At 39.8% G+C, this 26,847-nt stretch overlaps 2 protein-coding genes across 2 annotated transcripts; one reads left to right on the top strand and one right to left on the bottom strand.

The window, feature by feature from the left end:
* Positions 1-4: 4 nt before the first annotated feature.
* LOC141902799 (urocanate hydratase-like) lies at positions 5-26,787 on the bottom strand. Its single transcript, XM_074790693.1, has 18 exons — positions 26,621-26,787; positions 25,477-25,607; positions 24,785-24,938; positions 24,055-24,183; positions 23,676-23,737; positions 23,351-23,417; positions 22,805-22,948; positions 22,082-22,233; positions 21,879-21,987; positions 21,715-21,785; positions 21,214-21,311; positions 20,688-20,793; positions 20,249-20,337; positions 20,057-20,127; positions 3,600-3,798; positions 2,962-3,092; positions 2,824-2,874; positions 5-2,327 (listed from the first exon to the last, which is right to left on the bottom strand). The coding sequence occupies exons 1-18, from the start codon at positions 26,765-26,767 to the stop codon at positions 2,181-2,183; spliced, it is 2,058 nt and encodes a 685-aa protein (XP_074646794.1). The 5' UTR covers positions 26,768-26,787; the 3' UTR covers positions 5-2,180.
* On the top strand, positions 7,588-18,755 carry LOC141902800 (uncharacterized). The gene is made up of 6 exons (XM_074790694.1): positions 7,588-8,602; positions 9,576-9,682; positions 11,633-12,335; positions 14,668-14,976; positions 15,348-15,494; positions 17,489-18,755. The coding sequence occupies exons 1-6, from the start codon at positions 8,591-8,593 to the stop codon at positions 17,846-17,848; spliced, it is 1,638 nt and encodes a 545-aa protein (XP_074646795.1). The 5' UTR covers positions 7,588-8,590; the 3' UTR covers positions 17,849-18,755.
* Positions 26,788-26,847: the final 60 nt, after the last annotated feature.

Genomic DNA, 26,847 nt, shown 5'->3' with positions numbered 1-26,847 from the left:
ACTTAGAAAATATTTAGATTATATGCATATCAAAAATCAATGGAATTTAACATTATTAGAAAAATAATACTGTATATTTTTGAAAAAGTGAAACATTTTGACTAAATTAGCCGTCTAAATAAAAAAATCACAATATTTATATCTTGCATATGCCGACTAGAGATAGGACTAGATATAATGGTTATGATAAATTAAATTCAAAGCAAATAAGTGAATTCAAAATTAAGTGATCAACTCTTTTCAACGGATGTCTCGAACAGAGACCAGAAAATCTGTGTTATATTCACATGTTGGAGAAACATACGACTGTAGTAGACTCTGCTCAAGGGATGATTCATTTATTACGTACGCATAAAATTTGAATTTTTCAACCCCCCCTCCCCCTCTGTACGCAAAATCGGCCGTTCTTTCATATACATTAAGCATTACAGTACGCTATTGCACTGACCCCTCCTGATCTTTTTGGATTGAAAACGTGAGTGAAAGCAATTATCAGTAGAATAATGGTAATCAGTAAGGAGACCTGACTACCTGTCCTGGTATCATAGTCATTTAGTTGAAAATGAAGTAGAAATTGTTCTGATTTCGGCAGTACCGTACTTCGATATTTTTGGGATTAGCTGAGCTCTAGAAACTAATCAACTCCTGTTTATCCACCACTCCCGGCTACTGCCAAGTAAAAGCTTAGTCTCGAATCATTCAATTTCGATGTCTGATTTTCTGCCTAGTTCCATATTCACCATCCGCCACTCTTATTTTCTGAGCAAATGTAACGATAATAGTTCGTTCGATTAAAATGTAAACACGTGTATTAAAATGAAGTACAAATTTACTTGTTAGCAACAATCGGTCACGTAATCCTAGTGATAATATTGTTCGAAGATCACCTCCAGATGTTGTACTCTTAAAGGCTGAAGAGTATGTGGATTCTAGTAAACCGGGTGCGTAGAAGTGTACACAGGTTCCAAACACTTCAGATAGGCCGTCGTCCCACTAGCTACAGTATCTTTATAACGTTTATAGTGAGTACAGTTGGCTTATGAAAAATGCACTCAGTTAAGGGAGCTGTGGCAAGCATCTTACATCTGTGTATGCATCTTACAACCATATTTACTACATATTTGCACAATTCTTGTCAAATCAATCTAATTCTTCTGTTCCTATCACATCGAGGTCAAGATTGAGGGTCTTGGAGGTGAAAACTATAATTTTATAGTACAGAAAGTGATAATCATGCAATAAATCGACGATATTCTGTTGAGAAATCGATTATCGCCGCTATCATCAGTTTTTGATTGATGACGCATGCGCATTCAGGACAAATGTAGCAAAAAGTATGCCGAGTTCCCCCCCCCCCCCCGCACATGAGAGAGTGTACTTAGCGCCGCATCGATAGAAAATATCAAACGTGTTAGATAATTGGCCAGTGGAAAAGTGCTGGAAAAATCACACGAGCCAAAAACTATGCTGCGCGCTTTGCATCCTTTACATGTAGAACAAAGTTAAAATTGACAAATTTACGAAAGTTTTCATATCAAGTTCTTTTAAACGTTATTATAAATGGTCTAGTCGTACTTGGAATGAAAATCTCGAGCTGGAGATCATTTTCCGTCGAAACGGGGACCAAGATTCAAGACATTAGTGGCAGATAACCAGGAGTTGACTGTACTCTACCAACTAGTCGTTGAAAGGTTTGATGAATTAAATGCTTAAATCTCTGGGTGAATTGAAGAAAGATTGTCAATCATTTAAATGGCGATCTTCTTGATGAACTTATCTCAGTGCTTTTTACTACAATATACGATATGAAATCAAAAGATTTTTGGTCTATCATTGCCAGAGCTATCTATCAGGAGGTTACACTTATATTACATAACGTTAGCAGATTAGCGTTGGATAGCCAGAAGTTGACTGTACTTGAGCAAATAGTCATTGTAAAGTCTGGTGAATTGAATGGTTAACTCTCTGCGAATTGAAAGGTTGTCAATCATTTAAATGGTGATGAACTTATCTCAGTGCTTTTTACTACAATATACAGTACGAAATCAATACATTTTTGGTCTCTTATTGCCAGAGCTATCTATTATGAGGTTGCACTTAACATAATTAATCCCAACCGACGCTTGATTATTTCCAATCGAAGCGTGAATATTAAGATCTCCGCGGTATAAGCCATCGTTTTACTGCGCGTCGAGGAGAGCGCTGTCGAGTATCGCCGAGTCTTCGACCTCGTACGGAACGGTCACTTTCAATCGGTCGTCTGCTTTCATCGTTCTGCGTATCGCGTCCTGCGCGAATCTGTTTCCGCTCCACGAACGTCGAGCCACCTAAAACGGGAGAATCAAGACATTTTCGACATTTATTTTTCCTGGCAGGAAAATTTCGTCGAGCCGCCTGAAACGCAAATTAGAAGAATCCCTGATCTGTATTTTTTGTCAAAAATAGAAATTTCAAATGCTACAATAGTAACAGGTTGGAATATATCTAGCAGCCAGAGAAAATTTCGAACTTATTTTCCCCGTATGGAATCCCAAAATTTTCTAAAAAATCAGGGAATTTTTGTTGTCTGCTTGTTGTTGCTGGAGTTGCACAAGGAACTTCTTGAGAAGAAAAACAGCCCCCACTGAGGATATCTCATAATGTTATGAATTTTCGGTCAAGGATCGGGGAAATATCAGGGAATTTCAGATTTCCTGATCTGTAAGAAACCTGTTCAAATCATCTTTTGTTGTTATGTATGGTTGCAAGTCTCAAACACTGGTTGGGGGAATTCAGAATTCAGGAAGATTCCGCCAAATTTTGATGACTCTGCCAGAAACTTACCCCATTAGCAACATCCCAATTCAGCATCATTTCAGCTCTCTTTCCAGCAGCCTGAAATTTTTCGAAAATCATACATCTATTTGCTATTTGAGGTGAACCGCGCGTGCAACTGAACTGGGTCTAAAACGTATCGGTTACCTGCGATCCGTCGAGCACGAGTCCGAATCCGCCGTTTATCACTTCACCCCATCCGCATCCGCCGCCGTTGTGTAATGCTACCCACGTCGCTCCTCGGAAACTATCGCCGATACAATTCTGTACAGCCATATCTGTTTCAAAAAGACTTCATTAATACACATAGACAAAATTCTATTTGTGGCCTTTTCGTGATCAAGTTAATCCAAAATGGGGATCAATGTTAATCTGTTGTCCAATTGTCATTCCTCCACACTTTACATGTGTTAAGGATTTCACTTGAGTCATTTTAGTTGGTAAAACAAACTACAATCACCAGACATTGGGCATTTTATCTGCGCACTACCAAAAAACGATAAGACCTTGGAAAAGCGATCGTCTTCAAGGATTTCACCCGCGACATTTTTTATTGAAAATGAACTTCTAACATTGAACATCAGACATTTTATCAGCACGCTTTCAAAAACTGATCGTCCACACTTTACAGGAGTCTATCATTTAAAATTTAAAATTTTTGAATAATAGCAATTTTTATTTTTCAAACTTGGGACATTTTTTTTATCAAATTATCAACAAACATTTGTGCAATAGAGCATCAATATATTCACGTGAGCTGTGTAGATTTACTGTTAGCTGTTTACCTGCGCAGAACGCCGACCCGTCGGTGATATCAGACGTCTCTCTAAACGGACTGTCCGTACCGCTGACGTCGTGGTGGTCCCGACTCAATATCACCGGTCCTTTGATCCGTCCCGTAGATATAGCGTCGTTGAACGCGACGGACAACGCCACTCGTCCGACCTGATCCGAGTATAGAATACGAGCCTGCGATCCGACCACCTGAGATTACAACAAAACAAAAAGTAGTGATCAATTTCAGAAGTTCACAATCTGGAAAAACCAGGGGACAGTTTTCCAGGCATGGCTATTGATTTATGACCAGTCTATGACCAACAGCTCATCTTACAACTTGAGACCAGTCTAAGCTGAATCTGGTTCCTTAGCCAATCTAACAACTTAAGACCAGTCTAAGCTCATTTTGGTTCTATTACCAATATAACATCTATCTTCAGACCAGTTTTAACTCATTTGGTTATACTAGCGAATCTAACAACCAAAGACTATGCTCGTTTTGGTTCTATAACCAATCTAGCAACTTAATACCAGTCTAAGCTGATGTTGGTTCAAAGGCAATATAACATCTTAAGACCAATCTAAGCTAATTTTGCTTATATAGCCAATGTAACAACTTCAGACCAGTCTTAAGCTCATTTTATTCTGTAGGCCTAACCGATGTAACAACTTCAGACCGACGTAAGCTCATTTTAGTTCTATCTTCTATCAAATTACTTGTCTCAAATATCTAGGAATCGATCATTTTCGGTTGATGTTTCTAGGCGAGGATACTAGTAGTTCGAAATGAACATAGGACCGATATAAAAAGATTCAGACAGCCAGTCTAGACCGCCAGTCTCCTATAGGTCTCATAAGAGTATAGGGTTACTTAGTACATACATATACATGTATGATATAGAAACAGGCTTTTGTTTTTTAATCGAGACATCGCAGCAACAGATTGACAGACTTCGTTCAATAGTTCCCCCTACTGCCTTTCGCTGTGCGATATCCTAACCTCCCGTGGTAGTAATCAATGTAGTGTTGACTCCTCCCAACTCGAAACAAGAGTAACTACGCTCAAGGAAAAGCTCAGTTGAAAATGTGTCCATGAGGCAGACTTAGTCAGAACTTAAGGCCTTTTTAATTTCATGAGAGTACTCGAGAAGAAAACACAATATCCGTGTAAGATAATAACGAGAGAAATCCCGCGATAAATTCAGCCAAAATGAGAAACATGAATAGAATAGTATATATTTGCGCAATGTTTCGGCTTAAGACTATTAGAACCCTTTCAACTTTTTAATCACTCACTCAGTTCTTTTGTTTTGGCCTTGTACAAAAATCTTGTTATATTCTCCTGTTCTCAGTACGCCAGATGATGGCTGATAGTCTGTTGCACAAATATATATACTCTTCTATTCAAGTTTCTCGTTTTGGCTGAATTTATTGTGGGATCTCTCGCGTTTATGAGAGTACTGTTATATACAGATCTGCCACCCGGCCACAAGCCTGCCACAAACATCATCTTAATCACCCGGCCACAAGCCTGCCATAAACATCATCTTAATCAATAGTAGTTAGGGGAGATTCAGGGGCATGTTGTGACCATGTCGACCAATAAAAAGGGCATATATTCTTAATTTAGGGCGGAAAGGAGTATCAGCAAAATTTTTGAAATTTTAGAGCTTTCTGAGCATCTCTGAGAGGCATTTAGTCAAGAAACATAGGTTAATATATTAGGAAAAATATCAATTGTGTATCTCAGGTGGTTATAGCAGCAAATTTTGATACGGAGAAACAATAAAAACGGTCGACACCGTCTAAATCCGCCCCTGGTAGTTAGTAGAGTTTGACGTCCCAACTACAAGTAACGGTGTAACCCCAATGGGTCTTAAAGAGACGGCCAGGGCCTTTCTATAGATAGCTATGGCTCACAACCTGACTCAGATAGTAGAACTTAGTTCATGCATGTGTCAGTCTTGACAGCCAACACCAGAGGTGGTTTCGAACCAAAGACCTCTTGGTTCGCAGTACACCACTCAACCAACCGAGCTACCCACACTGGACAGTTAACATTTAAAAAAAATTTTCTCTTGATATTTGCGCCTTAATTTCGATCTCGTCAAAAAATGTACCATATTATAGTAATTTGCGTTCATTTCAACTTAACTATTACCTTTGTTAAAAGTGTTTACAATCTGCAGTCCCTCCGAGATTTTATATGGAAAATACTCCATGATAAAAAAAATATAAATTCAATTGTTTTCATTTCCTTCCGTTCGAATAGTAATAAAAACATTTTCAAAATATTCTTCCCTTCGCCCTTCCATTTTTTTTCCCGAAAAAATCTGTACCCGAGTAATTAAAAAAGTTAAATTCTCTTCATTTCTCAAAGGCGAAATTTCCAACATACAGCCAAATCGAGACGGCGCGATTTGACCAGAAAAAGCGCACACCCTCCGAGACTCAGAGTCAGATAGCGAATGAATGCTAATTAAGAAACTTTTTTCTAATTTCGTACGGCCTGTGATTCACATAGATGGAAATGATCGGCCGTGTTTTGTTTGTCCTAATCGTAGATTATGATAACACCGATTGAAGTGACAGATGCACCAAGTGCAAAACGGTGGACTATAAATTAGTAACAGATTGTAATTAAATACATGTATTCATTGGATTGACGACATTGTCGGTTTATATTGGACAACTGAAAGTGAAATATGAATGAGTCAACTGTAAAATTAAACTCACACACAACTGTGGAACTGGATCAGGAGTCAAATTAAACCCACATAACTGTGGAACTGAGCTCAGAGTCATATTAAACCCTCACAACTGTGGAACTGGATCATGAGTCAAATTAAACCCACACAACTATGGAACTGGGCTCAGAGTCAAATTAAACCCACACAACTGTTGAACTGGATCCTGAGTCAAATTAAACCAACACAACTGTTGAACTGGATCCTGAGTCAAATTAAACCAACAAAACTGTGGAACTGAATCCAGAGTCAAATTAAACCCAAGCAACTGTGGAACTGGATCCATGATCTAATTGCATCCACAGGAAGGAGTCGAGTCAGGAAGGAGTAGTGTTTGTAATTCGATGCTGCGGGAAATTAAACCCAGCATGGGCCGACTGTGGAACTATTCATATAATTAGAAAATTAAACAAGTTAATTATCTAATCTAATTAATCGAGACCTGTGTTCAGTTACTATGATTAACAAATTGATATGAACGAACATCCATATCTGTTGTGAATTGCATTAATTATTACAATTGTTATAGATTTTGACTTTGTTTTTGTGCTCTAAGCAATTGTATTTAAGATGCAATACAACATATTCTATTCTATTCTAGATAGGGCTCGGTAACCAATTGATGAAACGCTATTCCGTGTTTAGACGATATATAGTGAACCCCACACTGATAAAACGGAAAATAAAGTCCGAAAAAGTTTCCTTTCAGCTGTAAATTTATTCATCCGACATTTCGACCGTATCCTAATAGTCATCTTCCGGGGGTTGGTGCTTCCGATAGGTCTCAACGTCGGTACGATCAGTTGATAATGGCTGATAGTCTTTAACCGAAACATTTCTCAAATATACTATATAAATCTTTTACTTAAGAACTTATTGGCTGAATTATTTCAGTCGTACTTGAGCGACATTTCGAAAGAGAAATTTCAACAAATAAAACTGCCCTGAAAAAAAATTTCGTTTTTTTTTCCAACGCGGCATGTATAACGTGAGCACATGAATTACATAGGCGTATATTCGGGGCGAATGCCGTTTCACAAATTGCAAATCGAAGATACAATCGCAATTTCGAATCACGAAATCGCGATCTACGCATCCTTCATTTCACAAATGGCCCGCAGTATTCGCTAGAGGCAGACGACGACCATCTGTCAATTGAATGGATTATCATTTTACCGTTATACAATATATAATAATACTATACACGCGACGCACGCGCGTGCCTATTCACAGTACAAAACACCGGCGAGAGTGACGACCGACCGAAACAACGCAGGACGACGCCGTCGGTTTAAACGTAAAAACGACCCGTAGTCGACGAGAAAATTTCCGCTCGTTTCGTTCCGTCGGTCGTTGACGCGACGTCGAGATCAGGCATCGATCCGCACCACGTCGTCGAGACACGCATATATTTATTCGATAACTTCACACGAGACTCTTTATCAAACAGAACCGCACCAAGTTTGATCGAACGGTAAACACTCTCGGCAACAGATGCTGGATGTTTAGCCGACCGGTTGGTAGCTAGCAGTCGGCGAACTGTAGTCAGTTAGAGCGGTTAACAGGCTAGCAGCAGCAGCAGCTAGTTAGGAGACGAGTTGGTAGCTAACAGTTGGAGAACTAGTCAGTGGACCGGCTGTACCTAGCTTTTGGAAGCTTTTGCAGAACTAGTCAGCGGATCAACTGTAGCTAGAAGTTGGAGAACTAGTCAGTAGACCAGTTGTAGCTAGCTATTGGAGAACTAGTCAGTATCAACTGCAGCTAAGAGTTGGAGAACTAGTCAGTGGATCAGTTGTAGCTAGCAGTTGAAGAACTAGTCAGTGGACCGGTTGTAGCTAGCAGTTAGAGAACTAGTCATTAGACTGGTTAACAGCTTACAGACAGGTTGATAGCTTAAACAGAGCTAGCTAATCAGAGACAGGTTTTCAGCTAGAAATTGGGTTTTGAGCCAACAGCGGGAAAGCTAGCCACGAGGTGTAGCCGGAAAGTCAACTACCAGACAGTTTGTTAGCTGATGAGCTCGACGGGATGGGTAATTAGCACTGAGGAGTAGGAGAGCTAATCAGATCGCACATACAGTTAACCAGCCAGTAGAGAGCTAGAAAGAGCTAGCCAGCCAGTGATATAGCTAGCCGGCAAACTGAGAGGTTCACATTATGCAATGACAGAACAACATGTAGAATGCCATTAGGGATGCGAACAGCAGAGTTGTACGAAGATACTTACTGTCAAAGACAAACACTATTCAGAACATGATGATTAAGGTAATTGTTTCTTACATAGTTATAATAGAAAGACTACCGCGACGATCATACAGTTTTACCATCTTCGTGGTTAACAAGATAATCTAAAATTCGAACTTTATTCGTCAAAGCATGTCCATTAAAGCTTAACCAACTTGACTACTTTAAAGTTTAAAACGTTTTGTGAAACTAAATATGGCCCCGCTTTTATGAAAAAGCTAGTTCGAGGACAATGAACTCAAGGCTCGAGGGTGCAGGGGGTGCGCACCCCCTACAAATGTTAAGTTACCCTGAAATTTCACAGGAAAATGAAAAATATCAAACTGATACCTAAAAAGATTTGAACTCTTGTTCTGTACCAGTTTTTCCAAAAATGAGTAAATGTTTAGTTTCCCGGTGAGCTTTTTTCGGGGTGCCCTTTTGATCATATGATATGCCCTATTTTGGGGGTGCAACCCTCGAACCTATAGCAAACCTCTGATCCGACCAGTTTTTGCAAGCCTGGAATCGGGATGAGGCTGATCACGGCTATTCACAAATGTAAATCAGATAACACAGAATTCATATTAAGGATTAATCTACCCGATGATAATATTATCTTATCGGAACTTTAGATGACTATGATAGTCTAATCATAAACTGACTATTAGATACCGGGTAGTCTCAATACAGCAAAACTAATTTGGTACCGGTTACAATGTAGGTGAAACTATCGACAGAGAACCTGGAAACCAGCAATTTGAAGTGAAAATTCATTAAAACTTCGTTATTCCACTTGATGAAAATTTCATGGATCACCTTATGATACAAAACATGATTTACCTAATCGGTAATCGCCGTGTAACAACCAACTGTGGCGAATGAGGTTTTTTACTATCTGCTGTCAGATTGGAACGCCCTGTCCACAAACAAGAACAATCCGACAACACCTGCAACGCCAACACTTCACAATTCAGCGACTGAAGATGCCAGATTTTTCGCTTGTATTTTTCAGCCTAATAAGACAGTGTTGTTCGTATGTATCGTGGCTCTGATGATCGTCATGTACACCGGATACAGATCGCATTTGAAACCTCCTCTCACTAAATTCAATAAAAGCAGGTAATTTATCCGAGCGATGAAAAAAAAGACAACAGGCATCGTAAGATTAATTTGAACTGTGTTTATAGAAGTCCTAAGTTGTTTGATGGCTATAAAACCAAAATTTCCTTTCACTGGTACCGACCATAGTTGTTAGATTGAGAATTTAAGTTGTAAGATTGGTTATAGAACCAAAATCAGCTGCGACCAGTCTAAATTTTTGGATTAGCTATGAAACCAAATTGAGTTTCGACTGGTCTTAAGTTGTTAGATAGGTTATAGAACGATAATGAGCTTAGACTGGGTTTAAGTTGTTAGATTTGCTATAGAACCCAAAAGAGCTTAGACTGGTCTTAAGTTATAAGATTTGCTATAGAAGCAAAATGAGCTTATACCGATCTAAATTTTTGGATTAGCTATGAAACCAAAATGAGTTTCGACTGGTATTCAGTTGTTAGATAGGCTATGTAACCATAATGAGCTTAGACTGGTCTTAAGTTGTTAGATAGGCTATGTAACTAAAATGAGCTTAGACTGGTCCGAAGTAGTCAGACTAGTTAAAGAACTAAAATGAGATAAGACGGATTTTAGGTTGTTAGGACCGAAGCTGTAGAACCAAGATTAGCCAAGACTGTTCCTTACTCGTAAGCTCGCCCGTATGCCGATGTGCGTCTGATACAGCTACTACGAATCTGAAGCACTTCTACAAATACAATCAACACCGAGCAAACATTCCCCGCAAACTTTTTAATAAGCGTGAATCGAAATTTCTCTAACCTGAGCAACTGAATCAAAACGCCTGCCGATAATCGAAAAACGTCAATACGAGGGGCGGGGAGCCGAGGGTAACGAGGCATGAATTGGCGTTTTTTGTATTCTAATCATGAATCGGTACGGTATAATATAACAGATGTCTTTACTACAAATGTAAATGTTTATCATTATGCGGCGTGCGTATAATGCATTCTATTGTCGATGCTGAATAAATTGAAAATACATCTGTGCTTGAACTAACATATGTTAAAAATGCGAAAACATAATTTTCAATTGTGTGCGGATTCAAATGAATATATTTCTGTCATTCCAATTGCGTATATAAGGGCATGATCGAAGATAAGCCTAATAATGGTCTAAACTACTAGGATTGGCCCGCACGGATCGGTATCTCGAAAGAAAACCCACGATCGCTGCCTTGCAGCCATATTGATGTTATTCTTACTACTGATGACAGAATCAACAGCCAAAACAATAAGCTCTTTCAAAGATTTCAAATTTTGAACACTAATTGCACTACATTGCATTTTCGCTGCCTTGTGGCCATATTGATATAATCATCAGCATTAATGAACAGCGAAATGGAACTTAATCTATTTTATCTCTTTTAATTTCTGATCATTGAACGAACCTAATAAAAATACTCATCTATGCTGCCTTATGTTATAAGAAGTGATGATTCACGAATCAGCTTTGAAAACAGCTCTATGTGTGTAATGAAATCAAAACAACGAATGATTCTTATTTTCGTATTTCAGCAAACCTAACTTAAAAAACTCATTCTCTTGCGGTGCAACCATGTTTGTATCATGCCGAGCATTCAACTGTGAAACAGCCCTACAAGAGTGTAATGAATTTGAAAACAACAAAAGATTCTAATTTCTGATTCATCAGCAAAACTAAGAAAACTGAGAAAAAAACTCACCATCGCTGCCTTGCAGCCATATTGATTTGATTGAGACTGTAAAACTCGATAAAAACAATTCGATCGAGATCGAAAATTTTCTGATCGCATTTCCGAAAACCCCTTTTCGCTGCCCTGCAGCCATATTGATATTATTCCGACTGACGATAATTTCGAAATCAACAATGAAATGAGTTAAGAGCTTTCAAAACAATAAAGGATTTGATTTTCCGATCACTGATGGCGCTCGGGAAAACCGGTTTTTCATATTGATGTATTTTTTCCGATTTCAGACTCGCAAATCAGAAAGTTCAGTCGGGAAAAAGCGAGGAAGAACTCCACAATGAGGAGATTGTGCGCAAAATGGACTTCTCCGATCTGACGACTCCGAAGTGGCAACGCGGACTCCACGAGCATTTACACCACGCGATACGCTCGTCATATAAACAACGAGCAGATGCCGGCGTCGCCGCTGCCGAGGCAGACGGACGACGAACGAGACACCGACGCATCAAACGCCAAACCGACGAATACCATCCGCGAAACGACGATCCCGATGAGTCGGCGTTCCGCGTCGACCCCGAATCGACCGACATATCGAAACTGCGCGTCTACGTTTACCCGTTAACGCGCGAGTTCAACGTCGACTTAGCGTCGTGCGCCGCGCGACCAACGAACAACGACATGTGCTTCGATTTCGCGAACGACGGCTTCGGACGCGCGGTCGACGGCGCCGACGCGGCGGCGGCCGTACACCGAACGCACCAGTTCTCCGCCGAGATCGTCTTTCATCGGAAACTGCTGCGTAGTCGATACGCGACGAACGACCCGCGCGACGCCGATTTATTCTACGTGCCGTACTACGCGTCGTTGAACTGTTTTTGTTCGTACCCGACGGACGCGTCGCTCGACGATCGGTTCTGGAAATCGCTCGTGAAATCGCCGTTTTTAAACGCGGGAAAACCGCATTTTATGGCGCTCGGAAAAATCGAACAAGTAAGTATAGAATACAGCAGAGGTTTGAACGAAGAAGTCTGACCGTTTCAAATTTTATTCAATTCAAAACCACAATGTTTGCTGTTGACTAACAGATCTTACGGCAAGATAAAACTTGTTTTTCCTCGTCAAAAATGTTTTCAATGTGTTTTGTTTTGTTTTGCCGTTGGCATTGAAGTCGAAACAGAAAACACCGAACAGATGATTGATGTTTTGAAAACATTTTGTGTCTCGTTGAGAAAACGTTTTTCGTCTGTCCTGAGTGTGTTGGATGTTTTGTGTTTCCCAAAACATCCACGGCTGAATAACCAATCAGGACGCATCACAGTATCACATGGTGTGACACAAAATTTATGCCAATAACTGAGTGTATTTTTGCACCATGGACTCCTTCTACTCAAAATTTTCTGAAATAAAAACGGGTTCGTCAAAAAAACACGTCAAAGCAAAACTCAAATTTCTTCGCAAAATTTGACTAAGAGATGAATTCTTAATGCTTCCAGCCCTGAGTCTCCGACTAAAAACCATCAAGTCAAATGAGATTCCTCCGTTAGAAAAAAAAACTTGTATAATACTACGTTTTATAATCGCTTCTATCACGTCGGTGAGCTTCTCCGCGAGCGATCGATTTCGTTTTTTTCCGAATTCCATCAAAACGCCGTCGTCAAAAACTAAACCCCCAAAGCGCGACGAAACGATCGCCTATTCCTCGGTTTCTCGACAACTCACGCGAGAGAGAGAATTAAAAAAAAAAACGTTTACATATTTGTATTCGATTTCAAAGAGCGAAGCTCGCGGGCGACGACACAACGAATGATGCGAAAATTGATGGAAATAAATTGAAATAGCGAAATGTTTTGACTCGAGGGTTTTAAGTGTCATACGAAGAGAACCGTACAAATTACATAAGCCTTTATTGTTTATGCATCCGTCAAAGCCCTGATAAACGTCACCCGCAGGGTTGAAGTTTTTCATGAGCTACCCTACCCCGATGATACGATAAACATTCGGATTTTTTCGAATGAAAATAATTACAGCGCAGTTATCGAATATTTTCGGCGGGTTAATCGTTTATTAAACCCCCCAGGTGGTGACGGTCCCTAGGCTGCGTTTTTCGCGAGCGACGTTACCCTACCCAGGTGATACAATAATTACATTTTTCAAATGCAAATAACAGCGATGCGTTTATTGAATTTGTCTTCTTTTTTTAAAATTCTAAATGTGTCTGGCTTCAAATAATTAAATATGTGCGGTACATGATAATATATATCATTTGTAAAAAAAGGATAACTTTGTGTATAAACTGCACATAGCATTATGAGGAATGCATGCAACGTTTACATAAAAATCCACAATAAAGAAAAATAATTATTGGAATTTTCTTTATGATTAAGAACTCATTTTATCATGACTCCAGTAGGAGCTTACTATCTCTATCATGTCTCCTACAAAACCTCTCAATCTCTATCACCACACATGTAAGACCTCCCTCTATCATGACTCCCACAAGACCTCACTGTCTCTATCTCTATCATGACTCCTACAAGACTGCTCTATCTCAATCATTACTCCTACAAGATTTGTCTATCTCTATCATGACTCCCACAAGACCTCACTGTCTCTATCTCTATCATGACTCCTTCAAGACTTCTCTATCTCTATCATGACTCCTACAAGACTTCTCTATCTCTATCATGACTCCTACAAGATTTGTCTATCTCTATCATGACTCCCACAAGATTGCTCTATCTCTATCATGACTCCCACAAGGCCTCGCTGTCCCTATCTCTATCATGACTCCTACAAAACTTCTCTATCTCTATCATGACTCCTACAAGACTTCTCTATCTATCTCTATCATGACTCCTACAAGACTTCTCTATCTATCTCTATCATGACTGCTACAAGACTTCTCTATCTATCTCTATCATGACTGCTACAAGACTTCTCTATCTATCTCTATCATGACTCCTACAAGACTTCTCTATCTCTATCATGACTCCAACAAGACTTCTCTATCTCTATCATGACTCCAACAAGACTTCTCTATCTCTATCATGACTCCCACAAGACTTCTCTATCTCTATCATGACTCCTACAAGACTTCTCTATCTATCTCTATCATGACTCCTACAAGACTTCTCTATCTATCTCTATCATGACTCCTACAAGACTTCTCTATCTCTATCATGACTCCTATAATATATCTCAATCTCGATCATCACACCTGTAAGAATCGCTTTCTCTATTCCAGTTACTGCAAGAAGATGTCTGTATTTCTGTCATCTCCCCTGTAAGGCCACTCTATTTCTATCTGTTTGTCTATTTACAGGAAATGTCACAAAGCAAAACGTGTAGTTTCCTAATGCGCGACGACACGCATCGCATGAAATATCTCGTAATCGAGAGAACGCATTCGCAAACGGCTCGACAATCATTCAATCGCACGGGAAAACAAAACGAGACGATCGTCGTCCCGTATCCGTCGTTTATTCATCTACACCGTCCGAACTCGACCATCTTTAACACGACCACGCAACAGCAGAGCGGGAGCAGCACGAGTAGGAGCAGCGGGAGCAGGAGGGATATATTCGCTTTATTCGCCGGGTCTGAGAAAAACAATCTACGCAAAATATTAGGGGTGAGAAAATATTACGTGAAATGTACGCGAAAAACAATGGCGGATCCAGAGGGGGTTCAGCAGCCTGAACCCGCCCCTTTTCTGACCAAGTCCTTTTTGAAAATCCACTTCATATATGCTTCTTATTTCCGGTACTGGTCTTGATGTAATATGCACTAAATTTGCATAAAAATGTATTAACATTTTCAAAGTTCTTCTGGGGGAGGACCGCAAGACCCCCTCCAAGCAGTTCGCGTCTGCAGTGCAGGCCAAGACACACCAGCCACGACTAAAAAGTGCCCTTTTCATATGAGTTGAAACCCCCTTTCTTGCAGCCTAGATATTTACAGATATTTCATGAACTGTTTCAATTTCGGGTTTTTTTTCTTCAGAGTCAGTTACAATCAGCCAAACAGAATCATGGATCTGATTACGCCAGCGTGTATCATCCGATGCCACAATTCGAGTGTCAGGTACAGGCTGAAAACAGCGCTTCGGTCGTCACTGGTCTGATGAGAAGATCAAAGTTTTGTCTGCAGGTTAGAACGATATATATATATACATATATGAATATACTTAACTAAATACGCTAGAATTATGATGGCTGGTTTTTCGATAATAGATTGAAAACTGCCGTAGGCCATAGTTGTAACCCTACAGGATATCTCATCTGGGACTCATACCATTGACGCCATGAGATATCTCACAGTTCTGGGTCTCATACCATTGCCACCATGAGATATCTCACAGTTCTGGGTCTCATACCATTGACGCCATGAGATATCTCACAGTTCTGGGTCTCATACCATTGCCACCATGAGATATCTCATAGTTCTGGGACTCATACCATTGCCACCATGATATCTCACAGTTCTGGGACTCATACCATTGCCACCATGAGATATCTCACAGTTCTGGGACTAATACCATTGCCACCATGAGATATCTCACAGTTCTGGGACTCATACCATTGAAGCCATGAGATATCTCACAGTTCTGGGTCTCATACCATTGCCACCATGAGATATCTCACAGTTCTGGGTCTCATACCATTGACGTCATGAGATATCTCACAGTTCTGGGACTAATACCATTGCCACCATGAGATATCTCACAGTTCTGGGACTAATACCATTGCCACCATGAGATATCTCACAGTTCTGGCACCCATACCATTGACGCCATGAGATATCTCATAGTTCTGGGTCTCATACCATTGACGCCATGAGATATCTCACAGTTCTGGGTCTCATACCATTGCCACCATGAGATATCTCACAGTTCTGGGATTCATACCATTGCCGCCATGAGATATCTCATAGTTCTGGGATTCATACCATTGCCACCATGAGATATCTCACAGTTCTGGGTCTCATACCATTGCCACCATGAGATATCTCATAGTTCTGGGATTCATACCATTGCCACCATGAGATATCTCACAGTTCTGGGTCTCATACCATTGACGCCATGAGATATCTCACAGTTCTGGGTCTCATACCATTGACGCCATGAGATATCTCACTGTTCTGGCTCTCATACCATTGACGCCATGAGATATCTCATAGTTCTTGGTCTCATACCATTGCCACCAGGAGATATCTCACAGTTCTGGGTCTTATACCATTGCCACCATGAGATATCTCATAGTTCTGGGATTCATACCATTGCCACCATGAGATATCTCACAGTTCTGGGTCTCATACCATTGCCACCATGAGATATCTCACAGTTCTGGGACTAATACCATTGCCACCATGAGATATCTCACAGTTCTGGGACTAATACCATTGACGCCATGAAATCTCATACTTGCTGCCACTACATTTGTATAGAGCAACTGGGAGAAATTGTGGCAGAGATGTTTAGTTAGTTGAGTACTGAACAGTGCAGTCGACTCCAGTACTTATTCCTATTGTATATATACAATACTGAGTAACAGGTGGAGGTCATTTACTTGATGTCGTCGACAGCAGTTATTAACATAAATACATGTCATAATTAAGCAATAAATTACAATAGAAATAGAACAAGCTGTGTCTATTAATGAGGGTTTTATGATACTTCGTGATGCTTATTACGTAATAGTACAACTATAACATGCTGACCTCTAGTGGGTGAAACACTAACTCGATTTTTGAGTCATGAAAGGGTTAATTCAATTTCCGTGTCGTTGAATTAAAACCCTATCAGTGCTGACGAATAAATACCGCAGAGTGCTGGAGATAATTCTGAAATTCTGAAAAAATTCTCCATCGCATTAATAATGGGCATACTTTTCCAGTGCATCCGCACCACGGTGCGATGTATCATTAGTTACGAATATCTTACTGTGTTTGACTGGTGTTGTCATCGTTCAATACAGATAAAAACTAATGACTTAACTAATAACATCATTACATCATTGTGCGGTGTACTAGCAAAGTCTGTAATTTATTTGTTCATCGCACTGCAGTGTAGACACCGAAAAGGTTAATTCATTGTTTAAAGTTACATCGAAAACAAATTATTGGTAACCGTTTTCTCATTTCAGCCACCAGGGGACTCTCCGACGCGTAAATCGTTCTACGATTCGTTGCTGTCCGGCTGCATTCCGGTCGTCTTCGAATCCGGAGTAAAATATCCGTTCGACGACGTTCTGAACTACGCCGGTTTCACCGTGTTCGTCGACGGATCGTCGATCACGCGTCGACGTGAGGACGTCGTCGCCACGCTGAAGAACATCCCCGAATCGCGTGTACGCCGTCTGCAAACGAACGCGCAGCGAGTCGCTCGATATTTACAGTACGGTCTCTACGACGACAGCCGCGGCGACGACGCGGTCACGATGGCGTTACGAGAACTGACGCGGATTTATAAAATTCAACCCGGTTCAAATACACGCGGTGCGTAGTTTAAACCTGTTAGCACTCAAGCCGACCACATCCACCCTGCCTATTACTTCTCAAGCCGCTCGAATTTGCCCTGACTCATTTACATTGCTATGTAAAAATGATAACAGTGGGATTTGAACCCAATTGGTTATGATAAACTAGATATCCAAACTCTAGCCAATTGTTGCCAGTCATCACGAAGTGCATCTTACGACAATTCTAACTGTGTTCAAGGTACTGGGTCCAGGTTTACGATTCAGCATTCCAAGGTTTTCATCAGTTTCGTGTGTTATCATGACTATGAAAGCTCAGTCATTTTGTATAGTCATGGCTCAAAGTCTATGTCAGTTAATTAGTCAACAACTTTAGTTCAGTCTAAGCTCATTTTGGATCAATAGTCAATCTAACAATTTAAGACAAGTCCAAGTTTATTTTGGTTATATTATCAATCTTACAATGACCAGTGTAAGCTCATTGTGCTTCTATAGTTAATCTTACAATTTGAAACCAATATAGCCTTATTTGGTTCATCAACCAATCCGACAACTTAAGGCCAGTCTTAAGATCTAAGGCACAATAGTTTTAACGACTATGCACTGGACAGAGTTCTATTAAATCTAGACAAGTCTATCTTCATCAGCTTGGTAACAGGAAGATTTATAACATTTTTCACGACTTAAAATGTTGAACCAAGAATTGTGGAATAGGCAGATGCTAAGACACGCTGATTCCAGTAAGCCAGCTGGGTCTTTGGTTGTAATCAATATGTACTTTTTCCTCTTAGTGTCCGTAAAAAGTATCTAGTCAAAATACATATAAACTGATTTCTTTTCAATACCGAGGCATCTATTACCGATTGCCTATTACATCATGTTAGCATCATCAGAATCATTGTTTCTTTTTTATCAAAAAATAAAATAAAATCCAAACTGCTCCAAAATTAACGATAAAATCATCATTTACCGGTATTGTTATACCATCGTTTAGATCGATGTTTAGTATTTTCTAAAATAAAGCACGACATCGTAATTTTTGCGGTATTTTTGCCATTTTTTTGTGATAAATTGAATTTCCATGTGGCGTCCGTCTGCCGTAGTTCGTGCGTCTGCAGTCAACACGCAGCTCTCTTGTATATATCCAATGTGAAAATGTTATCCATGTATATTTATTTATATGTATATAGAACCCAGTGACAGATTGTAATGAAATTCTATTGACGATTTTTATTTTTGTTTTCACGAATAGATTCTTCATCTGACGGTTATAGATTCATCTATAAAACTCAAAGACTTAGAAATGACTTGCGTGGAAATGAAATGACTATGGTATGCTAAAATCGCACAATACAAGTAGTCCGAAAAGGTTTCTTGATGAGCTAGCAGTTTATTTCTACGTTTCGATTATATCCTAATAGCCATCTTCAGGAATACTAACGTTACAACAGAAATTAACCGTCATCACTGACGTGGTATGCATGTGAGGCAACTCCGAAATTCACATGCGGTAGTCGCCATTGCATTTTTGATATGTTGTGTCTAGGACCAATAGCTAAATTTAGTCAAGACAACTTCAACTCTTGTTTCTCAGTTATGAGGTAATATCCAAGGTCATTACGCTGAAAAGAGTGTTAGTTCTGCCGCTAGGTGGCGCACTGGGCCAATTTTTGCACCACAAACCTAGACCCCCATGCTAACATTGTACCCAAGTTTCATCAACATCGACCCACCATTAACAAAGCTAAATAGCTGAAAGACAGACATACATACAGACAGACCATATGAAAATAAGGGTCTAGTAACAGAAGCCTGAGAATCAATTGGTTATAAGGCCCTTGAGGGAATGTTTTATTCGGTATATGTGTATTCCTCCAAACAGGCCTATTGTTCATTTATCGATGTTTGAGTTACAGATGCCCCTTGAATAACATACATAAACCACTAGACTGCAGTCGTGCAGTGATTGTCTAATTAATCCATTAACGAGCTTTCATTAAAACGATGCACAATCGCAATGCCGGGTATAATTAAAATTACGTACGAGTGATCGCGATTGATTTCAGTTTACAGCTGTCGCGATCATTCTCTCATTCATGAAATCGATTTGCAAATCAACGAAAAAAGCATGGTTCATACGCAACATGGTCGACTTCCGATCCTGAAAATGGGGCATGCACTCGACAACCCGTTCTAAAGCTATCCTCTGATTGTCAACACCCAGCAAGTACTCACCATTTCGTGGCGACCGGCTTCCTTGATCCAACGTATGTTATCCTCGTACTGATGTCTGACGCAATCAGGAACTAGAAATTAAGAAACGCAATCTTTTAAAATGAATCAAGTACCTAAAAGAATTAGGACAGGGGTCAACGTTGATTTTGTCCTAGAACTCGTCTAACTCGTGATTTGTTAGATTTCTCTCACCTCCATCCATCACGATTTTCTCCAGAACCTCGCACGCTATTGTGTCGGTAGTTTCAAGGTCGTGCGGGTCACCCGATGCGCAAACCCATCTAGAAAATCAATGAAAATCGTGCCATATCTTTATTTGAAAACGAGCCATTCCAAAAAATCTATAATCTTGTTTCCAAAATTAAGATTTCGATGATTTATGAATAACTTCAGATTGTAAGCAACATAATTGGTTAACTTAATTTATCTTAAAAGAATTAACCCTCTTTTCTGAATTTAGTAAAAGAAACTTTTTGCCAATTCTTCGATACAGTGTAAACAGATTATAAATCAATGTCTTAGTTCAGCTGCCAGTTAGTTCTGTGCTGGTCACTTAAAAGACCTATATCAGGTATAAACTACCGCGTTATGGCACCCAACATTTTTCTAAACTTATTACAATAGATATTACCTGAACGGGCCGAATCCCATGGAGAAAATGTCACCCATGAACGCTTGCATGTAGGACGGATATCGAAAATCTTTCTCAGTTTGGCCTTCGTTTCGTACATCAGCTCCTAGAAATTTATAAACGCAGACAAATAATTAGCAAATTTCTATCTCATGTGAAAAATATACATCTAAGGCTAAAAAAAATTGATACCTTGTTTCTCCGCTCTGCTGAGCTTAAATGTTGACCCGGCCAGCCGCCTATCTTCCGTATACATTACATTTTTAAAATCGTGATCAATTTTACCATAACAGACCCGGCCGCTATAGAAATGAACTGTTTACAAATTTTATCATATTTTACAAAAATGACCCGGCCGCTGCAGAGAAACAAGGTATCATTTTTGTTTAGCCTAAAGCACTTTAGGGTAACAATTAGTTAGCACTGAAGGAGTTAATGGTTAAAATCAGCTCATTTGAGCAAACAAATATCAACTCAATACTGTGGAACCGGGTCGTGAACTGTTACCGCTACAGATGAAAATTACCTGCTCTCGCCGCTTCCAACAGAAACGCGTTTCCGTAATCCCAGAAAAACATGCCTTTATCAGCCAGGTAGTTAATAGCGCTTACTTGCCGACGCAAACTACATATTATACGTAAATATACAAGTTAAAACTAAACTGAAAACAACTAAACGCACAACAAAATCGCATGCAAAAACATATTAGAAATACATGTATCTTTGTGTTATAAATGAATCACCCAGGGGTGAATTTTTTGCTAAGATAACATTTTCGCAAATTATTGCAAGTGATTTTCTCTCAGAATCTCTCTAGATAATCAGAAATGATTCATTAATTTCTTGGGACAGGACCCCCCCACCAACGACTAGGGTGCTTGCTCTTATGAACTATGTATATGTATAGACTAGGAACTCCATCCCTTTGAACTGTTAGTTGCGTTAGTTATGTATTTTGAGAACGAAGCAAAGCATAATCAACAACATAACAACAACAGAAATAAGGAAATTATCAACAAAATCGAACCTTTCTTGCACCAGACTTTTGAATTTTTCCGGATCTTTGTGCATCATCTCTAACGATTCTTTGTAGGAGAGCTACAGTGCAAAAAAAAATTGAAAAGAAATTGAAATCAACGAACTGGATCCGACACAACTGACTTTGTGGATGAAGCAAAGAAATTCATGCACCTGAACAGGAAAATATCCGCCTTGAAAGGGATTGTGACAAGATGTCTGATCGGATCCGAGTTCAACCAGCAATTCACCGGTCTCTTCGTGAACTTTGACGAGTTTTTCCCTGGAAAATCAGAAGAAAAAGACAGGCATCCGTTAGAAATGCCGCCATCTATCCGTGAATATCAGAATATGCGCTCGTCTGCGGAAAACTTTACCAAACATCGACTACATTGCCGTGGTAACCGATGCTGATCGGCGATTTATCGCGACGGCATCTTCGGATACGTTTGATCAAATCGTCAAGGTCGTTCGTATTCTCCAGTAACCAACCCTGATCATAACGTTTATTCAATGCGTCTTCGCTCACCTGAATTGATAGCAATTTGCATTATTGTTCGATTTCAATTAATAGTTTGCTACTTATTACTTATGCAGCATGGAGAAACTCCGTCCCAGCATGAACCCCTGCCATAGCTGACTACCGGTCTCACTATCACAGATGGTTCAAATCCTTGCAAGGGAGGAACGTGGCAGTGTCTTGATGCTATCAAGTTTAAATCTCTGCTAGGGAGGAATGTGGCAGAGTCTAATGATACCATCAGATTCAAATCCTTGCGAGGGAGGAATGTGGCAGAGAAGTCTCACGATGCCATTTGGTTCAAATCCCTATCAGAGCGGAATTTGGCAGAGTCTCAAGATGCCATCAGGTTCAAATCTTTGCATGGGAGGAATGTGGCAGTCTCACAATACCATTAGGTTCAAATCCCAGTGAGGTCGGAACAGTCAGGTTGAAATCCCAGGGAAGAATATGGCCGAGTCTCATGATGCCATCAGTGTGTCTTCTACTAGGATATGGTTTCACACAGTATCTACACCAATGGGTTCAAATCTCTATCGAGGGAGGATTCAATGATTATCATAGATTACGTATATCATACCTCAGCGATGACGCCGACGCAACGACAGATGACGGCTGCCTTCGGTTGAGCTCCACTCATGCCGCCTAAACCAGCCGTAACGAACACTTTACCAGCGAGTTCTCCATCAGCGGTCTTCTTTCTACCAGCATTCAAAACTGTCAACTGTGTAAGAAAATAAATCTTGCGCTGAATGTTCTGCTGTAGAAATAGCCCAATCAATCTAAAACGCTTAGGTAGATAGTCAAACGACAAGCTTTTCAAAAGTCAATTCATTTTCTCTGACTGCTTCTCACGAATTCTACGTCAGTGACCCACTATTAACAAAGCTAAATAGCTGAAAGACAGACATACAGACAGACCATATGAAAATAAGGGTCTAGTAACAGAAGCCTGAGAATCAATTGGTTATAAGGCCCTTGAGGGAATGTTTTATTCGGTATATGTGTTGAGAAGATACCATTTTTAGGCCTAATTAACGGTTTTTGCCCGAGTCAAAATTGCCAATTATTTATTCCGGATGTCTCACAGCTCCCTTGAACTAAGGAACAAAATTTTGAGACTTACAGTTGTGCCGTGTACAATTCCTTGCGGACCTATGTAGCAATAGCTGCCAGCAGTCATCTGACCATACCTATAATAATGAAAACAAAATTTTTGCCAACATTTTTTTCGAATGACGAAACAACTTCTGATGAGCTACCAGGGCCCAGTTCCAAATTCATGACTAAAGTCCATAAACAGTCTTTGATCATTAAACTGGCCTTAAATTGTTTGATTAGCTACGATTAAATGTTCTAAGACTGGTCTTAAATTGAAGCCATGATTGTGCAGCTGACCCCTGAAGGCTGAAATGCCGTGAATCATTATAAAGAATCGAGTTAAATCTTACATTGTAACTCCCATAGCGAACATTTTATCATAATCTTCCCTCGACGAATAATTCGGAATTACCTGAAACGAGAGAATTAAAAAAAACTGGCTACACGCTTAGCTCAGATGATGTCATTATTAGCCAATCAGATATCCTGTTGTATTTTAGTTGCTCAGTGATTAGGCTATACAACAAGCAATCTGATTGGTGCCGCAATCTTTGAAACCTGCACACCTGGTTCAGTGTGGCAGGGGTTCGTGCTGTGGCTGAGTGTAGAATTGCCATCAGACTCGAAAGCCAGCTGGGGGAGGATGACTTGATCGATCTCAGACTTGTCAATGGAAACCATCTATCACACCCCCTGTCATCGGGATCAAGGGATTAATGACAGACGTACCATGCCGTTTGTGATGACGACTCTCGGAGATCCGACGTGGCTCGGAAATAAACCTTGCGGATGTCCGGAGCACATAATCAACGTCTGCTCTTCGGTCATTTCCGACAAATACTTCATCGTCAACCAAAACTGAAAATAATAACGAACAATGAAATGCACGTATGAAGATGATTGCTATCGACGCAGAAGGGTTGTTGCATTACGCGAAAATTCAATGGAATCCAGACTGTATTTGACTTATGAGTCAAAACATCTAAAATGAACAAATACTCAGAGCTGGAACTGGACTGTTGTAACATGTCTGTACAGGAGCTTTGATGGGTTTCCGAAGACAAGGGACATTGATATCAATAGTATCAATATCTATAGGGTAAAGTTTCAACAAGAAGATCTTCTGTACAATGGTATAGTGCAGTCTAATAAGCAATTATTGGTTAGTTATGATCACTAATGAATGAAGGCAGCAGCTGTCAAACATTGTGCAATATTACTAACTAACGATACACCGCACCACAGTGTAGACACAGTAAAGCAGTGGACCCCTTTAGTACAACACCGGGGCGGAATTTTCTAAAACTATAAAATCATCTCCGTTACATTAGGGTCTTGATCAGTCAACATCCATTTTAGATAAATTTTCTGCTCGACAGTTACAACTTATCTGAGCCAAAGGTTGAACTAACTGTACCATCAAGGGGGTCACAATGTTCAGAAAGTGATGAGAGAGTACCTGCGCCCAATTCGAGAAAACCTGACCATTCCCGCCATAGGTGACAAGCTCATGGGGAAACTGCGCGACTTTGTGATCCAAGTTATTCATGATCATCAACATGACAGCGGCGGCTTGACGACATCGAGCCGGGTATTCATCAATGGCATGCGCCCTAAAAAATTATTATCATACGAAAATATATGCCTTTTTCCAAATTAATGATTGATCCTTTCAGTGTGTCTATGAATCCGTGAACTTTGTTAGTAAACCACACCACGGTGTATTGATGTACTAAGTAAATGGTTATCTATCTCTAAATGGCAGACACAGTTCAAAAGTAACTAAAACAATGCAGACACATGCCTATTGTTAAACACAATAGGGACAGAAATTTCAAAATTTTCTAATTATACCAAGCACTATCTATTCATCAGCACTAAAGGGTAAAAGCCATGAAAATGAGTAATTGCATCAAAGTTAAAAATCTATTTTAAAACAATTTTGACTAGTTGTAACTGAAAAGATGAGACAACGATCGAAGGCAATAGAAATCTTTAGCGCTCAAAGGTTTTACCAGAAAAGTACCGGTAAGCATTTCAAATTAGGGTTTTTTTCCAAAAGTAAGCAGTTTACAGAATTTGTAGGATTGGATATGGAAAACCCTGCCACATAGGCCTATAAACTGGCGAAGTTGGGTCAAAGAAACTCACTTCATCGGGAAGTCGGGAATGAATCTGTACATGTAAATATGTCCGTAGTCGCGAAGTTCGGCGGCGAATTCAGCAGCCAGGACGTCGTGGAGACTCGGTGGAAAGTAACGAAGGGCATTTTGTAAGGCTATCTGAAAGTAGAAGATTCAAATAGCGATGTTAGTTATATTTCGAATACTGCTCTATCCAATCTTCTATTTCATTTCGACTCTTGAGTGTTTAGTGTTTACAGAATTATCTGTAATTGTGCTGCACGGGGGTAGTGTGAATTAACCAATCAGAACAAGTTATCAGTGAAATACTAGCATTGTTCGTTTGTTTTTTTGGCTTAACGTCACTTGGATCTTGGGTTTCCCAAGGGTATATTGGATTATTCATTTAACCTCACGACGGGACGGCCTTAGAAGTGTTGCCCGCACACTGTAAGCAGCCAGCAGGACCCGAACCCACTTGTCAGCACTGATAGTGGCTGCAACAGCATCACGCCTGGTCTAATACCTAGCTGTCATTCCCCAAACAACCCATAAGGAACCCGTAACGACTGGTATTCAGACTACATCAAGGAATGATGTCTGTCTGCAGAGTTTCCAGAACCTGTCATGTCAGGTCCCGAAAAAACCCAAACTCACAACAATATTTGACGAAACGGCGAAATATCTAGGCATGTGCTAGACTAATGGAAGAACATTTTGAGTTGAATGAATATTCTGATCCGTCGTAAATATCGAAAATGATTCTCAACAATAACGATAAGGAAAATGTTCTGACAAATAATTCATTTGAAAGGTTGATTCATAAGAAGAAAATTTACTTATTTCTGTATTAAAGGGAAAAAAATAAGTTTCAGGCATAGATGAATTAATTAATGTAGAAGTAAGAGAATATTTTCGATAGCTGAATCGAGGTCTTGATATTTCATTTCCGCAATAAGACACTGAAAAATATCTGTCCTGAAGTCTCACTATTTATATTCATTGTTTTAATAATGTACATGTAAAAGAGCCGAATGCAATATAGAGACTGATCTTATTGAGACTGATTTTAAATCAACTCATCAATTTAAAGCAAAATTTAAAGCAAGAAGTTTTTTTTCTATTTATATCAGTTTTAATGCAGACCTGTCATTTTTGGAAAATAAACTTACTTTGCGTTGATGACAGTTCAAGCCGGGTGTTCTAACAGGTGCGTGTGGTATTGAAGTATCTCTGGGTTTATTATCGGGCATCGGATTCAACGGTAAACCGACAGAAAGTTGCTTTAAACGAGACATTTCGACGCGATTCGGTGACATAACTTTTTAGGGACGGACTAATATCTGACTGTCATGTGGCGCCACCTTGAATCGAAAATAAAGGTATTGAATTGGATTTA

Source organism: Tubulanus polymorphus, chromosome 3 (genome assembly GCF_964204645.1).
Source record: "Tubulanus polymorphus chromosome 3, tnTubPoly1.2, whole genome shotgun sequence".
Classification (NCBI taxonomy): Eukaryota; Metazoa; Nemertea; class Palaeonemertea; order Tubulaniformes; family Tubulanidae; genus Tubulanus; species Tubulanus polymorphus.
This window is presented reverse-complemented; position numbering and strand designations above follow the sequence as displayed.